The 18,100-nt window shown below is 37.4% G+C and overlaps 1 protein-coding gene across 1 annotated transcript in view; it reads right to left on the reverse strand.

The window, feature by feature from the left end:
* pcdh15a (protocadherin-related 15a) overlaps positions 1-18,100 on the reverse strand; it is a 412,089-nt gene that overhangs the window by 286,850 nt on the left and 107,139 nt on the right. Inside the window, exons 5-8 of the mRNA XM_055162873.1 lie at positions 15,859-16,014; positions 12,139-12,258; positions 11,099-11,209; positions 4,827-4,997 (exon numbers count right to left, since the gene is read on the reverse strand). Coding sequence (XP_055018848.1) covers positions 4,827-4,997; positions 11,099-11,209; positions 12,139-12,258; positions 15,859-16,014 — 558 coding nt within the window. The remainder of the gene's footprint in view (positions 1-4,826; positions 4,998-11,098; positions 11,210-12,138; positions 12,259-15,858; positions 16,015-18,100) is intronic.

An 18,100-nucleotide genomic window follows, 5' to 3' on the forward strand; every position in this document is an offset into this window, starting at 1 on the left:
TGTCTCTCAAGTGCAGAAAATGTCTCCTGTCCAAAATTCTCGCAACAAAGATAGAACTTCTTTTACCTAAGATACATACTGCATTTTTCAGACTATAAAGCGCACTTAAAATCCTTAAATTTTCTAAAAAATTAACAGTTTGCCTTATAATCTGGTTGTGATTGCTGACCTCAAACCGATTTTACGTACACAGCACTCAAAAATCTGTCAAAATACCTTAGTATGACTTTGGCAAGCTACGAAGCCGCATCGCTTGATAGTTGTTGGAGATGTATCCTTTAGTCTGACAGAATCTGACCACAAGGAGCGAGCTGTTTTTTTCAGTGCTTATAGTTTATGCAAATTAACCACATGGTTTTAAGTTTCATTTCTGTAAAACGTAAACAAATGTGCGCATAACTGCATTAAACACATTATTACTCAATATATATTTAAGTCCTCCTCGTAGGAAATAAAAAAACAAGCTTAAATTATCCAGCCACATTCACATTAATATTACACATTCACCAAGACAAGGAGGCAACGTCGCGCGAATTACACCACTATCTGCCAATGGATCGTGGATCCCCGGGCTAAGGTATCAGTCTCAAGTGTCGTCCGTTTGTTTCGCTTAATGCTCCTTATAATTCGGTGCAATTTATGTATGAAAATAGATGACAGAACTTAACATTATTGACATTGTGCCTTATAATCCAGTGAGTCTTATAGTCCAAAAAATACGGTAATAGTTTGGAGCTTTGATTGTGGATTCTGAGAAAATCCACAGTGTTTCTTAATCCTCTGTGTTTTTTTTTTTTTTTAATGTAAGTAATCATACATTTAAAAAAGGAGAAAGAAAACAGAGGATTTTGCTTTTGACGCAAACGAAGCATGCGTCTGATTGGTTAATCTGCCTGTGAGTCATGTCCTCTGAAATCTGGGAGACAGTACATGGCTCCAGATCCACTCATCTTTGTAAGGTTTTGCCAAAGTGTGTGGTTCTAGGTGGACAGGTAAAATGAAAAATGGAGTTGCATCAGACATTATTTTTACCGGGTATGAGAGGCAGGGGGTATGTATTAAAAACTGTGTCGCTGGAAGGTCCACCGTTTAATTCAGAAATAAGATATTGCTTTAATTAGATGTAATGGTGTAACCACAGTGACAAGAAGAGTCAGCATGTGGTATAGGTAATATGGGAAAATGCCAAGCGTGCAGAAGGACATGTGTGCGGCCGTTAGAATGGACGATGGTGCACATTGGAAGCCTCACAGTCAGAATAACAGTATTTTAAATTGTTATCAAACCAATCCACTTTATTTATATAGCACATTTTATTAACTTCTCTTTATCAGGATGTTCAAATAGATACTGAGATATTCATTTTTGTCATTATCACCCACCCCTGCCAGCACAGTGTGAGTGAAGAGGGAATGAATTATGACAATGTGGGATTTTGAGTGGTTTTCAAGCCTGCAGAGCACAATACAAGTGAAACATCTATTTTACACTCAACATGGGCAGCTGTGATTCACATGGGTCCACACGATTGCACACAGAAGTATCCGTCTAATCACCTAAAAACCACTCCAGACCGCTGCTGCTTCCTAACTGTGATTACAACAAGTCTTTCTACGCTTGTCTAGGCCAGATGTTCAAACTTGTGTGTTTTGGAACCTCAGGAAATCTCAGAAAGACCCTGGAGACAGATTGGACAATGCAGGCTGGGACTCTGGGGAATGTTGCTTGTGAAAGATTCAAGGAGAAGACGCTGTACTTGATTTTTACAATTTAAAAACATGAAAACAGAATTACTTTATTTTGAAACAGTTTGAAGTGGTCAAAGTTATTCCTCATGCTCATGTTCCTTTGTGAGCATTTTTACAACTCTGAGACCAGTGTGGATTTCTGCTGTGACAGTAAAGCTAACAACAAGTAACATGCAAATGCGCACTTCCTGATTATAGGACAATAAAATGCTTTCTGATTAGATGCAGACACCAAGCAGCAGAAATATACTGACCTTAAGAGCTGCTTATACAAAATACCTGGGGTCATCAAACTAAGGCCCGCGGGCCGACTCCAGGCCTCCACACCCCTTTAACCAGTCCCCCAGCCCCTCTGCCCCCCACCACTTGAACTGGCCCTATGAGGCAATCCTCAAAAGCTGTCATGGCCTATTTTTCTAAATGACTTTTTGGCAAATAATAACATATCTGGATCTTGTATTTTGTTGATTTTTTCAATGAAAAAAAAAAAAAAATATATGAATTATTTATATTTAAATTATTATATGACATATTTAAATTTGCGGCCCAATTTGCCACTGAATTTTCGCCACCTGATAAGCTCGAGATTGAACTGTGAAAGTCAACATACGCACAGAGTTCAGTAGTGCAGTTGAGGACAGCAAAATTGTGAGTGTTAAAGTATGAAAAGTTGACAGACCGTGCCATGTTTTCAAAGAACAGTGGACGGCTGATTATTTTTTTGTTCAGTGTAAGGACTGTGCAGTTTGTCTGATATGTAAAAAAAGTGTGGTGGTTTTCAAAGAATATAATCTGCGTTGTCAGGGTCATACAATTCTATCATAAGGTCTACCTGACCCTTGTCCCCCATCAAAGTCAGAAGTGATAATGTGGCCTCCAGAGAAAAAAGTCTGGTGACTCCTGCAATATACTATCTGTACTAGAGCAAGACAAATTTTGCTCAAATACATGAGAAAAAAAAATCATGTACAGGACCTTTAAGCACAACTTTTACTGCAGTCTGTGTTTTAGTGGGTGATAATGATGAAAATTAATATCTCAATAGTTTAACAATGTATCAGGAATGTGTTAAAATGTGAATGCAAATGTCTGGGTTGAGGGTGAAGGCTAGCACAAAACGTGATTGGATTGTAAAAATTACCACAAAAGGACAGAAATATCACTTTATACCCTGGTTTAGGGGGATTATACTACACTTCTCTCCTTTTGGTATCACTTTTGATTTTACAGGATCCATATTACACTATGTCCTGATCTATGTTATAATGTTGTTTCCTCATTACAAACATACCTGTAGTTGTGTAAATCCTGCATATTTAGCCGGAGTTCTTCTCTCAAACAGAAAACACTCTGTTCCACCTTGTGATGTCATGTGGAAATACTGAAAGTACTCCACTGTGTTTTTTAAAGTCCATACACTATCACTAGAATCATCTGGATGATTGTGTGATAGGTTAGAATGGTACTATATGCCTCTAATACTCTTTACCTAGTTGCAGTGATGTACTTTAGTTAATAGAACAGAAGAATAGTGTGATTTTAAGGGTCATTCGTGGTCAATTCTCATATTTACTTTGATGATTGCTGCTTTGTGTTGTGTTGTCCTGTTTTTTGATTTTCATTTATGGGAACAATAAAGGATTATCATCTTATCTTAATAGTGTGATTTCATGTCAATTTCATGATTAGAATTTAAAAACAGTAAAAAGGTTTGCAATAACTATTAATTTATATAAGCTTAAAAACAGTTAAATATAGTTAAAAGTTCGCTAAAATGTTTATTCTATTTTATTTTTCAGTAGCATTCCTGTAATTTAATTCAAGGACACTGTATTCATATCCGTGATCGACTGCTGAGCCTGGGATCCTTTGTTTTGGTGATTGGTAATGCCTTCACTCACCACTTGCGATTTTGCGCTCTTTCCTCTCTTTGTATAGATGCATCACGAATTTTGGACTTCTGGTCATTGCGCAATGCATACTGGGGAGAGTTTTCCGAAAAAGTGAGCATCAAACCGCCATGTTTATTTTTCCAGTGGGATGCATCTATTGACAAAACCAGTCTTTTCACGTCTTTTGAACCATATCACTTTTGTTTCTGGTTCTGATATCGTCATATTTTAGTTTTGGGATTAGGACATCGTAATTGTGTGGTTGTTGGATGTCCTAACAGCAGAAAACGGCTCGAGAAATGGGCTTTGGAAGTTTGCGAACTCCATAAATGCAAATAGGGAACCAGATGTGTGTGACTGCAAACCTCCGTTCAAACTGTTTCCCTTCCCAACGGAATTAAAAAATAGTGAAAGTCGAAGGCGATGAGCAGTACTGATACACAGGAAAGACGAAAAAGGTAACCTTTGGCTGCCTAAATCATCCCGAGTTTGCAGCGAACATTTTGTATGTGGGGCCATGTTTTTACATTGTTTTTACATTGTGAAATCGTACCAGCCATCTTGTGTCCACACAAGTTTATGAGCCACATGTAACATACTGTTAATAATGTTTATATATCATTGTATTAAACTTCTGCATGAGAGGAACTGCAAGAAATCACTCCAGTGGTTCTTCTTTTAACAGGAATAAAATACAACATTCCCCAGTCATAGGAGTACAACAATTACAGCTCCAGAATTGCCAATCTCTACGGAACAAAAGGCAAAATTTAACTGCCATTAAACTACCTTTTCATGATATCACAAGGTGAAAACAGCATTTCGATCTTTAGCGATGTAGACAAGGAGTGTGTGAATGAAAACAGGGTGTGAAACAAAACACAACTCCAGGTATATTTCTGATTAGGAAACAGCACTGTAACATGACTTAAAGCTCACAAGAATCATTTTTGCAGATATATGTTTGTTAATATAGGACATGTCTTTGATGCTTTAAATACAGACAACATATTAACTCATTTTCCATATCTCCAAAACAACAATTGAAATGTTTCTGTATATTTCTCCTCTCGAGTCTTTGTAGAGAAAATTTTCATGTTTAAATTTAGAAATCACTGTGCATTTATATGAAACCAGTGATAGTGCAGGTGTTCTGTGGTACCAGCTTGTCTCATCTGGCTCTTACCGGATCAGTGAACTCGGGGATGGACACTCGGTAGGTCAGCGGAGTGCAGTCCTGGGTGTTGTTGACACGGTTACACGGTAAGAACATGGGGCCCAGGTCATCTCCATCCAGGACGTCCACGGTCAGGGTGGTGGTGGCAGTTCTCCTGTTGGGGGGGTAACCTGCACGGTCCTGAGGGAGGAGCAGAGAAGGGTGAGGGGTTGGGTGACATGTCCTGTGGCTTTGGGCTATGGGATGACATGAGGACAGAGTCATGATTTATAGTAGTCATTTATCAAAACCACCTTAGATTTAAAGGGCCCACAATTTCTGATTTATCTGATTTATTATAATGTTGTTTCCTCATCAAAAACAGACCTGGAGTTGTGTTTTGCATCATTCACACATGTTCAACACACAAATCCTGCACATTTAGGCTGTGTTTTTCTTGTGATGTCATGTGGCAATAAAGGAAGTGCTCCACTGTGTTTTAAATTCCACCTTCACGAGAATCATTTTGATACTTTCAGTTTCAGAATTGCCAATTTCTGCTGAACTAAAGGTCAAAAGTAGCTGTTAACTTGAAAACTACGGTTTCCTGACATCACAAGGTGGATCACAGCATTTTGAGCTTTGAAGATGTAGACAGACTACTAATGCAGAGTTACTCAAACATGTGTGAATGAAACAAAACACAACTCCAGGTATGTTTTTGATGAGGTAACAGCAATGTAACATTAAAGTTCACAAGAGTACATTCTGCGTAATGTAAGACCTTTGAAGAAACAATATGTAACCTTCTCTCTTACTGGTTTAAACACGGTACTACAATCACTAATGACCCTGGTTCTAATTAATGACTGGCTGCAGGCTCTGGGGTTTAGCTGGTGAGGATACAGATCAGAGAGAGCCCTTTTAGGTTTAAACCAAATGGATTTCAACATTAAAACTGGCAACCCAAATGAGACACTTATGTGAGGCTCATTCAGCTGGAAGCTTGGTTAATTAGGTAGATATTTTATTGAATGAAACTCAATTGTCTTGAGAGCCAAGATAAAGTGAACAATTTATTTTATTTTGATATTGTAGCCTGATGCCTTACTTATCCATATCCATATTCATTATTACATATTTCTCTGATAATGATACACTTAAAGAAGACAATTACTTTTGTCTTCTACATAGTTCTAATCTATGGCACCTGTGGATCATTGTATTTTGGACATTTTAAATCACAGTATTGGTCTAAAACAGGGGTTCTTAAACTTTTTGACACCGAGGCCCAATTTTTCCAGTGCAGAGTGGCCCAGGGCCCATTAAATAATAACACTGTACAGAAGGGGAGGACGGCATCTTGAGGGGCTGCGCGCTACGGTGAGTGCTCCTGTGCCTTTATCGCTGTTAACCAAACTCAGTGCTTCTGCTCCGTGCTGATGTGGTGAGTTTGTACAAAGTTCTACATTTCGTTCTACAGTTTGTGGTGATAAATTGAGGTGAGGACGGCCCACGGTGTCGATACTTTTTGCAATTAGAGGTACCTCTGTTCTCTTGGGTACACTCTGTACCTCTTTCATCAGCTGACCCTGTCCAGGTGTATGAGATGGCGCCTGGGTCTGGACTTGGAACGCGGTCTGCCAGTTAGCGACCCTGACGCAGTCCCACAGCCCTCACGGCCCACTAGAGCAAAACTGAAAGTTTTTTGTGGCCCTCTAGGTGGCGCGGCACTATGGTTAAGATTCACTGGTATAAAACAACTTACTAACAGAAACATGACCACCTTCTCCTTCATGGTATGTTGGTGTTAGGGCTGGGTATCATTCAGAAGTTGCTGATACGATACATACCTTGACACATAGGCCACGGTACGATACATATCTCGATACAGTGAGCTTTCAGTTCGATACAATTCAGTACGATATATTTCAAATCGTTTTGACACGGTTCAATTAAAAATAATGGCTAAATCATGGCTGTGATACTAAAAGTATTTATTAAACCACTTCTTGTGCAAAGTTCATATGATTCATACGAGTTTCCTTCCATGAAACAAGCAAAAAACTGTAGCACTACAACAAAAACTTTTTCTAAATATTTCGAAAAATATGCAAAAAAAAAATACTCTTTGCGATATATTGACACAGTAACTAACGATATCAATCCTGTATAATCACATTAAACAATATGATATATCGTTATTTCAATGTTTTTGCAAACCTCTAGTTACCGTAAATGTCAACACAAAGTGCAGATTACAGCTGCTCCTAGATTATTTTTTTTATTTGGAAAACAAATCGATATTACTATCTTTAATTTTTCCTTGTACATACACATTTAAATAATTATGTCTTATTTGACTCCAGTCCCTTGCTATTTTTGCCACTTATTTTGAATTGATTATTGCCATTTATATTCTTTGCTCTTTGTCATTATAACATATTGTGATGTGTGAGTAAGTACAGAGCAGTGGGCATATACCAGTAGCAGTGAAAAAGGGGTTTATCTTGAATAGTGTCAAGAGTAATAAAGACTACTCAAACATGCATGAATCGCTCTAAATAAAACTTTGTGTGTAAATGAGAAGCGGAAATAATTATGACATGGTTAAAAGTCGATTTTGCGTAATATGTCCCCTTTGTTAAGTCTATTGCTTTTGTCAATGTAGAGGCCCTTTTATTTTCATTTTGTACTTTGATTCCTTACACATCCGCTTTCTTTATTTAGTATTTGCCTGATAACTACGCACATAATACATCTGTTGCATTTAATCATCCAAGCACATTTCTGAATCATAACAGCAATGCGGTCAGGGTCACCTATTCTCCCCCACATAACACAAAACTCACTTTGTACATTCGTAATTATTTCCTCCGCCGATGCCCATGCCTGTCCCGGCAGCGGCCAGTCGAGTGAGCGGCGTGCCACTTGAAAGGCATTGCATTGTGGGTATAATTGAACTCGTTGACACAAGCTGGGAACAGTTGTGGTAAATAGCACATCTTCACATCCTCGGTTCTGATAGGCAACTGCTCTGAGGGCCTCTCGTCAGCACACAGCCCCGCTCCTCTGCTCCCTCATCCAGGAAATGAGGATTGAGATGATAGTCCCACTGCTAAAATGTTCAGCTGTCCCGTCCTTCAGATTTGGAGTGTTCTCAGTAATGTGGTTGTCTATAGTTTTTTGATTACAAGCCAAAGTGCCCATTTTTCTATACGCGTTCCATTTAAAGCTCGGTTTATGGAGATATAGTGATAATTATAGAGAGGAAAAGAGCAGATACTTGGCGTGAAAAGAACCGGTGGCGTGTATCCAACATATGTTTTATATGTTATGATCAGAGGTGAAAAGAATGAAAAGTACATAAAAAAGTCCATAACATCTTGTATGATTATGTTGCATTAAAAGTGCACTATGTAACTTTTGTTGAGGGTCAGTCAAGTGCTTGTTTCTATGGATATGTCATTTCTCTGTCTGGAATGTTCCACAGTATGACTTTAAACAGCTCTACTTAACATTTATTAAATTACAGGTGATTTTACAGCTCAAAAACAGGCATTATGACTGTGAGCGGGGTTGCCTCTGCATAGATCTGACCTGTAATTTGTACTGGTTTGGTCTCCATGAAGCTAGAAGGGTCAGTCCGTATGAAATCAGTCGTTTTCAAGGAATCGCCCCTATGAGCCACTTGAGATTTGGCTGAAAAAAAATTCTAAAAATTTCTAAAATCACCAAATGAAAGAATCTCAAATTGTAGCTCAGTCCCTTGAGTCGTTCCTGAGTTATGGCCTGTTGAAATTTTGGGGCCATGCTCACTTTTTCTGAAGCCTTCATTTATAAGCATGTTTAAGAGACCATAACTTTATAAAAATAACAGAGCTGAAAATTTGTATTATTGCAGATTCTTAAACTATCTTAACTTTTGTTGCTTTACTTATACATCATGAAAAGCTGTTTCTTTGTGAGATAACAAATTATCTTCCTCAAATAAAAATAAAATAAATAATGCAAACAAACCTTTTTTCATCATTTTTACAGCGTTAACAGTTGAATTTTCTCAAAAGATTAATGACACTTTTCCAAACAATGTACCACAAATAATCTCCAATTATCTTCCCTTATAACAAGCAATTAGTGTTTAAGTCTAGTAAAAGGTAAAAAAAAAAAAAAGGTATACACATTTTCATCTTCCGAGCGCTAGTTTTTATGAAGTTATGATCTTTCAAACATGTTTATAAATTAAGGTTTCAGAAAAAGTGAGCATGGCCCAACATTTCAACGGGCCATAACTCAGGAATGACTCAAGGGACTGAGCTAAAATTTGAGATTCTTTCATTTGGTAATTTTAGAACATTTTTTGAAATTTTTTCAGCTAAATCTGAGATGGCTCATAGGGGAGGGCGGCTGATTTCATATGTCCTAACCCAGAAAGGTTTAAAGCCATACAGTGAAACATTCCATACAAAGCAATAACATGAAAAAAAGCATTTGACAGACCCTTCACCAGGAAAGTTACGCAATGTACCTTTAGTGTTTCACCTCTAGTTTTTAAGAAGATTCGATGGTGTGTTACAGTTACAACACTTGGCTTTTATTTTTATGGTTGTATGAGTGAGAATTTCGCACATCAATTTCTTGAAACGGGTGCGCTGGAGGAAAGGGAGCAGCCCAAGAACATGAACAGACGAAAATCCTGCCCGTCTCAGTTGCAAATTGTGAATTTTATTGGGACATCATCAAAAAACACACAAACTCACAATTTGCAAATAAAACGGTAAGCTGGATTTTCTCTGTTAATATTTTTATGGCTGTATAAATTATGCAAATAATAGAATCTGCTTGTCGTCTTGAAAATGTTATTTATTTGTGTTCAGGGTTCCACAGTATGGCATTAAACATACTTATTTAGATTTATTTTTTAATTGATAAAAATATGAGAAACATTGTTAGTGTGAGTTATTTCTCCACTGATCTGACCTGTAACTTGGCCTTGGTGGCTTGGATTCATGGAGATAAATAAGTTTAAAGAACACTTATTGTTCTTGTGGCTGCTATATAGCTTTAATCTGTGACAACTGTGGATCATTATGTTATAATTTGCAAAATTTCAATCAAAATATGAGTCTAAAACAACTTAAAAAAATTGCTCAGATATGCACAAGTCACTCCAAACTTTGAGCAGAGGAAAAAAAGTACTAGTATAGGGATGTAACACTAACTGAAATATCGTGATACCGTCTCGACAAAGTTCTCACAATAATATCGTGGACCATCATCAAACTATATCGAATTACAAGTCTCTTTGATTAAATTATAAGTCAGGGTGCAGCAATAGTGAAAAAAAGACAGAGGAAACTACATAGACCATGATCCTTTGCTCCATTTTCAATGTAGACTACAAGAAAAAATAACAGTTCTAAGCACTTTTAAGTCTTAGTTCTTTGGGTTAAGTCTTGTCAAGGCATTTTAAGAGGAAAAAGTATGCTACTTTTATTATTATGCTCATTCAATTTTTTTAACCTCCACAAATTTTCGCAATAAATATTGTACCATGAGATGTATATCGTGAAAATATCGTATAGAGAGATTTGGATATTGTTACATCCCTAATCGTGAGCCTCCAAACCATATCGTGAGCTTTCCCATGATATTGCAATAAATATCATACTGTGAGGTTCATATCGTGACATTATATTGTGAGACTTGGATATCGTTACACCACTAGAATAACATGGTTAAAATCTCACAAAAGTCATTTGCATTATAGGTCTGATTTAATGCCATACTGTGTAACATTGCAGGCAAAGCAATGGCATCTCCATGGAGACAAGCAGACGGCGGACCCTCTACCAGAAGAGTTACAAAGTGGACCTTTAAGATAAATTATCTTGCTCAGTCCAAATATATTTTCTTTAGCTTGACTATAAGTCTTAAAATAGAAGACATTCTTATTTCAAGTCACCTCCAACTCACTTTCTCATTTACTTTAATGCAGGACCTAAAGCAACTGTTGCGTGTGATTCATTGTGGTTTGACCAGAATGACAAAGTCTACATCATCAATATCTCCAGTTAACGGTGAAGCCAAGGTCTTCATCTACATTGAGGATAAAATCTATGCAGCAAACAGACTCCCCGACAGACAGAACTATTGATATACAGCTCGATACAGTTTGAACCCTAAAAATGACTGACTAAATAACTTTTTGCCCTCTACTTATGGTACAAATCCTGAATATTGAAGCAAAACCCTGCATGAATGTTACATGAATAAAGTGTGTGAGGTGTGTGCAAACTTACATTCGCTTGTATCAGGACCAGATAGCGAGTTTTTTCTTCATAGTTGAGTCTTCGATTCAAAGCGATGAGTCCTGAGAGCGTGTTGGAGACTCGCACAGTGTCATTGGAATCCTGCATCAAGCATAATTATGTTAATATGAAGAGCCCCATTACTATCCACATATTACATTATTAATCAAAGTTAACATTTATAAATGACTGTATGAAACTTTTTACAGACGCAGTGAGAAGATAGTCATTAATATCCATTGACAAAGCATTTTATTCCTTCTCTCCACATCTGGTGATTTGTAAGCTACTTCTGTAGATATAGCTGCCTCGGGGTGGACTGATGGAATCAAGGCTGCTAATCTGCACCATTTGCCTCTCCCACCACCTCATAGATATCACATTGTTATACATGCAAGCTGGGTAATAAAGTGTCTTGCCCAAGGACACAATGGGTATTTATATGCACACCAAAATCTGATCATTATCTGACTTCACAGTTTAGTAAGTAAGCAGGCTTCTTTCAGTAAAGAAAATAATGCTAATGTGGCAAAGACAAAAATGAAAGATTAATAAACCTGTGAGACAAATTTGATTTTTGGGATGTTCTGAGCTGACAGTTTTTTGTTTTTTTTTAAAATTGAGTGACAATAAATCAAATCAATCAATCACTGCCAGCTCAGAATACTACTGAGATGGAGTTTCTCTAACAAAAACTAAAAATGTATTATACTTTCTCTCCCAAATACAACATGCACACTAACAAAATAAATAAATACAAACTTAACTGTCACTTCATGAGATTTCTTTTGGGCACATGAACACGCACCAGAAAGCAGATGCAATACTGGATTAACTAATTATTGTAGTGATTTGATTTTTACTGGCCATATACTTGTAAATGTACCCATTAACAGATTGTACTTGTCTTAGCTGAACATTAACTGCTGATTTTTCTCAATTCTACTGTGAAATTATTTGATATTACCTTGTCATATTTTACGCTCCCACACCTCATATTTTAACACCGTATTTGATTGACACTAATTTACCGTGTCATTGGGATTATAAAGGACACTGTATTCCACTTGTCCATTGGGTCCGTCGTCAATGTCCACGGCACCATTCTGTCCAGCGAAGCCCGAGAATATCGTTAATCCAACTGGTGTGAGCTGAAAAAAGAAAAAAAATATCATTAACATACAGTTACACACACTTTTAAAATGACCTATATTATACTATTTTCTGATCTGATCTATGTTGTAATGTTGTTTCTTCATCAAAAACATACGTGGAGTTTTGTTTTGTTTCATTCACACATGTTTAACACGCAAACCCTGCATAGTTCTCTCTGTTCCACCTTGTAATGCCTTCACTAGAATAATTTGGATAATTCTCCACAAAATAAAAGGTAAAAAGTAGCTGTTAACTTGAAAACTGCTGCTTGATGAGACACGAGACAAGGTGGAACAGAGCATCTTGAGCTCTGGAGACGTAGACAGACTAATAATAAAGTGTTACTGAAACATGTGCGAATGAAACAAAGCAACTCCAGGTATGTTTTTAAGGAGGTAACAATCTTATAACATGACTTAGACCTCACAAAAGTCAATTTCGTATAATATAGGACCTTTAACAACCTTATCACTTGGAGAAGATTTGCATAGTGCTACTTACTGCTGCCACTTCACCCTCTCGCTATCCACATGTACATAAATATAATCGTATAGGGCAGGCGGCAGTGGTCTGAAGGCATAGGCGCGGTGCTGACAGAATAATAAAAAGCATGGCTGTTCCCTGGAGCCTGGGAGGACTCCACAGACCAGACAGAGGTCCAGGAACGCTTTTTCAAAGGAGAAAGTTGACAGAAATGTGCAATGATTCACTGCAGTGTTGGGCTAGTTGTGCACCACTCCGATAATATTCAGAGGAAGGTTGCCCCCACAATGGATGTATAGAGTGAAAAGAGGATGAAAGTCAAAGTAGGTGACAAGTTTAAGGCGGATTTCAATCTGTTTAGGTATGGGATCTGAGGTAAGAAAAAACAGGAGCGAGACGTGTTTGAGAAGTTTAATAAGTTTGAGCTGCTACAAAAAAGCATGCCAAAATTTTGATATTTCGGAAACTGAAGATATGATTAAAGATCACATGTGCTTAAGCGGCTATATAGTTCAAATGTTCAAAAGATGCATATTTTAAATCGCAATCGTCATCTAAAACGGTTTAATTAAAGAAACGGTCCGCACACTACCGCTTTAGAAAGACGCAATGCCCAATGGGAGCTGACGTCACCGTAAACATCATCACGAACAGAGTCGGTGTTGTTGGCTCATGTCGCGCACGCCAGAAAAAGCCACCTTCTGCAGACAGGCGCACAAGCATCTGCACAGACACCTGTCCCATGGCCTCTGGGGCGCTGTCTAGATAAAATGCAAACGTTCTCCTTTGGCTTAGTTTCCGCCCTGTTTGAAGTGGAGATGTGGATTTACGCACTCAACCACAATAGAGGAAAGCAGTGAGAGCAAAGTTTGTCTATCTGCGACCATGTGTCTCCATTGGAATCAATATAAATGGGCGGTAATCAGTTCAGAGCCGCGCACACTTACCGCTACACTGATGCTCAAACACGCTCACAAGCTTACTTTGCCTCATATATTAATCATTTAATAATCATCCAAGATTATTGTTTCTTTTGAGTAAAACACACTCAAAAGAAGCATGGCGGCGCGGTCAAGCAGAAGTAAACAGCAAGGCCAAAAATTCAAGTTAATGCATCTGATATAAAAATGTATTCAACAGATACATATGTATTCTAGTTTATGAAACTGTTTACCTTTTTTCTGTACCATTTTTGGTTTTAAAGTTACATACGTTTTAAACAGACCATGTATGAAACATGGAACAAAAATTATTTCCCAAATTTCAAAGACCTGCAAATCATGTAAATAAATTGATGTATTTCATCATATCTTGTGTTATTCCATCTTTGAACTGTTGATGAAGGTACATGATTTTAAAAAAAAAAAGTATTTAAAATGATAAAAATTTGCTTGGAAGGACTGACATATTTTATAGAAATAGTTACCTTTCATTTTGAAGTAATATTAAAGTATTCAGAAGAAAAAAGCGACAAATTATGCAAAATCATGCACCTTCTACTTGCTTACACAATTATCCCTCCGTTACTTTTCCCTCCGTTACCATGACCTTTCTTAATAAAAAATCTCATTAATCAAAAAGTAAGAGGTTTTTCAACCTAATTTTGTACCATATGGTAGAAAACTATATGAAGCAAATATTCAAACCAGTTTGTTAAGGATATGTAAGTGAGAACCGCTGGTTATCGCTGTTTGTATTTATTGCCCAAAAAGTGCTGCATATTTCATTCCCTCCGTTACTGACATGAGTTTTTAAATTTTTTGTCAACAACTTGAAAGTATATCACAGGTTTAACTTTACCCTGTTGGAGTGTTAACGCTTTCCTACATTCTGATACTTTACTTATTTCAATAGTCCCTCTAGTTTCTGAATAAGAGCTGTATGTATGTAAAAATGTAATGTAAATGTAAAAAATCTGCCCCCGTTTCCCTCCGTTACCACTTGACCGGACCCATGGATACTGCGTTTAAAACAAAATACTAGGTTTATTAAAACTGGGTCCTGGTAAGACACACCGACACTGCAGAATGTTGATGTATCACCACCAACAGATCTGTAACACCGGCAACTCAATGGATATCTGCACATCACACGAGTGAGCAGCAGATTTCATTCATACCATTTCATTTCATTCATACCAAAATGACTACACTCCACTGCCGAATGCTACACGCATCACTGATTGAGAAAATAAAATTGTAGGACAAAGTTAGTACAGAGCAGTGGGCGTATGCCGGTGGCGGTGAACACAGGGCATGATTGGCAATATGGCGTCTGGAAAATAAGTGATTAAAGATTACTCAGACATGCACGAATCACTCCAAATACAACTTCCAGAGGGTAAATGAGAAGGGGGAACAGCTATAACATGATTAAAAGCTCTAAAAAGCACATTTTGCATAATAGGTGTCCTTTCAGTATCAATTCTCATCCAAAAAATATACATAATTTATGTATAACACATTTAAAAATACAGATTCTAACAACATTTTAACCATTTTTGGAATACATTGATTATATTTTTGTTTAATAGCTAAAAAGTCTTTAAACCAGAACTCCTCCCTGTGTTCAAAAGTAACTTATGATGTACCACAGGGTTCAGTACTTGGCCCAATTCTATTCATAGTTTATATGCTCCCATCAGATAATCTCATCAGAAAACACTACGTTAACTTTAACAGTTTTACTCATCAGTGACACCAGATCAAACTGAAGGAGTAGACAAACTTTGGGCCCGTATGAAAGATATAAAAACCTGGATAACACTTTTTCTGCTTCTTAATGTTGAGGAAAAAACCAAAAAAAACAGGCGATGATTGGTTCTATAATGTAAAGCTTTTGACAGAATTGTTATTACACAGCAGGAAATAAGCTAAAAAGAGAACAAAAAACCTGAAAGTAATATCAAACTTCCATCAATTTAATGAACGCACTAACAGCAGCTATTTCATTTAATATTAAAAGCCCCATCACATTGTCAAACTCTCAGTATGGAGCCTTCCAAAGTAAATCAAAAACATCCAGATGCAAGATTAAGTGTGGTGGAAGTGCATTTGAAATAGTATGGCTGCGTCTGTACATTATAATCATATAAAATGTGTACGTCTCCCCACCTCGTTGACAGCGACGTAGTAACTGGGGTGGCGGAATATCGGTGAGTTGTCATTGATGTCTCTGAGAATGACGCGTACTTCGTGCTTGATGGTGTTACCGATGATTAAGTTTCGGCACTCCACCATGACCACGAGGGTAGTGATGGAGAGTGGAGGCTGTGGAGACAAATCAATATTATGGTTAGATGCAAAGCAGCCAGAGAGTAGTACTGTTACTTAAAAATGACTTAAGTAGAAGTACAATGTAGCTGTCCAAAAAATGACTTTAGTATAAGCATAGACTGTTAAAAAGAAGTGGATTAAGGGAGTCACTCATAGTGTTTGGCTCCAGTCAAATAAAACTCATGATGCCAGGACCAAATTTGGAGCTGAGTTTCATATTAAGAATAGGAATATATTTATGGAGAAAACAGCAAAATAAAAACACCATGATCATGTAGAGCGGGATAATAAGTACACATTCTAAGACCAAAATGTTGAGACTCAAAGCAATAGTTATGTAGTCAGGCTGGCGCCACCTAGTACCTCCGCTCAATTTAATTTCTGTCCAGCAACTATGTCAGGAATCAGAATACAATAGACTGTTCGCAAAAACCCCGAAAGAGTTTGGGCACCAGTCAATCAGTGAAGAGCCATATATTCTGTGTGGTCAACGATTCCCGAGATCGAGTATTTAAAGCCACAATAAAGAGAATGTTTGGTGAATTTGATCAAAAAAGCATAATCTACCAGTTAGCCCTGTTAGCGGCGCATTACATACATCACGACCAAATAGCAGCAATTGGTTAAATGAAAAAAAGTATCCGCCTACCGTCAAGCGAACGAAATCTACGGCTGCGAGGTCGGATGGTTTGTATGAAGTGAAACGAAGTAAAACCGGCTGATGAATCAGGCTAGTAGTTACAGAGAGAGGGTTGGCAATTTCTCAATGTAAATTAAATTGGTGGAGTAAGTTGATGGAACTGGAAATGTGCCCATGCTCATGTTCTATTTGGAACGTGGCGACTAGCAGGTTAGCCATTTCCATTTATATATACAGTCTATGAGTTTTATTAAAAGCTCTCTGGACGTAACATCTGACTTCACGTAATCAGAAGATCAAAACATACAATAAAAGAAAATTAGAGATGCACCAATCTGAAACTGGTGATACGGAAACATTTGCTTCAAATATCAGTTCAGCAGATATCCTGGCTGAACTAAGACTATTTACGGGTCTGAGTTTGCCCAGAAAGTTAGAATTAAATAGATTTAAATTAATTAATTAAAATGAATTAAATTAATTCATACAAAGCTGTTTTGTGGTATCTTGGGGGGTGAATAACATCTACATAACTCATTTGGATACGTTTTGCCTCTTTTTATTTTTGTTTAAAGGAAATAACTGCTGTTTTCAGTCTCTGCACTGGTATCAGCCGATATCGGGTAACAGCCGATACTTTAAGCTATAGTATCTGAATTGGTATCGGAAATGAAAATGCTGGATCGGTATATCCCAACCTAAAATCTGTTTTTTTTAATTGGCTGGACTAGGGATGGGCATTCAATGACATTTTTTTAAACGATCGTCGGGAGAATTAACAATTGATTTTCGATTAATCATCAATGTTTTTATATAATAAGTATCATCTTTATTATTACTATTACTAATCTGCATAAATAAACTCAACTTTACAACATATAAACCATCACCACTCTAGAGCCACATCAACCTGTTTGACATTATAATGTGTTTAATGCAGCTTTGCGCAACTCTCACAGAAACTAACCTTAAAACCGTATGGCTAATTTGCATAAACTAAGCGGAGAAAAAAAAATGCTCTTGTGCGCTGATGCGGTTCAGCTTCTGTCGGACTAAAGGACACAATTCAGTGGAATATAGGCGTTCTTTCTGTGACAGAGGGATGTTGATGCTGAAGGTGAGTCTGTTCTGTGTGTGTCGCGATGTTTTCAAAATTCGTACTGTACGTGTGCGCTTTTAGCGCAGCTCTTTATGTTGCAGTAACCGGAATACTTCGTATACATGCACCATGATGAAACCGGGATACAGACATGCATGTAAACACACTGAGTGGTACAGTGATCTCCAAGGAGGTGACAGAGCCCAGACGTGGGACTGAAGCTCCAACTCCAGTGTTTGTTCTGTCAGACGCAGCTTCATATCTATGCACAGAAACCTACATTCGGTTTGTGAATTAGAAATGAATGTAATCAACAAAATTCTTAAAGATGAATTATCGAT

The sequence above is a fragment of the Boleophthalmus pectinirostris genome, unplaced genomic scaffold, assembly GCF_026225935.1.
Source record: "Boleophthalmus pectinirostris isolate CB_2022bp ecotype Guang Dong unplaced genomic scaffold, ASM2622593v1 HiC_scaffold_5, whole genome shotgun sequence".
Taxonomy (NCBI): domain Eukaryota; kingdom Metazoa; phylum Chordata; class Actinopteri; order Gobiiformes; family Gobiidae; genus Boleophthalmus; species Boleophthalmus pectinirostris.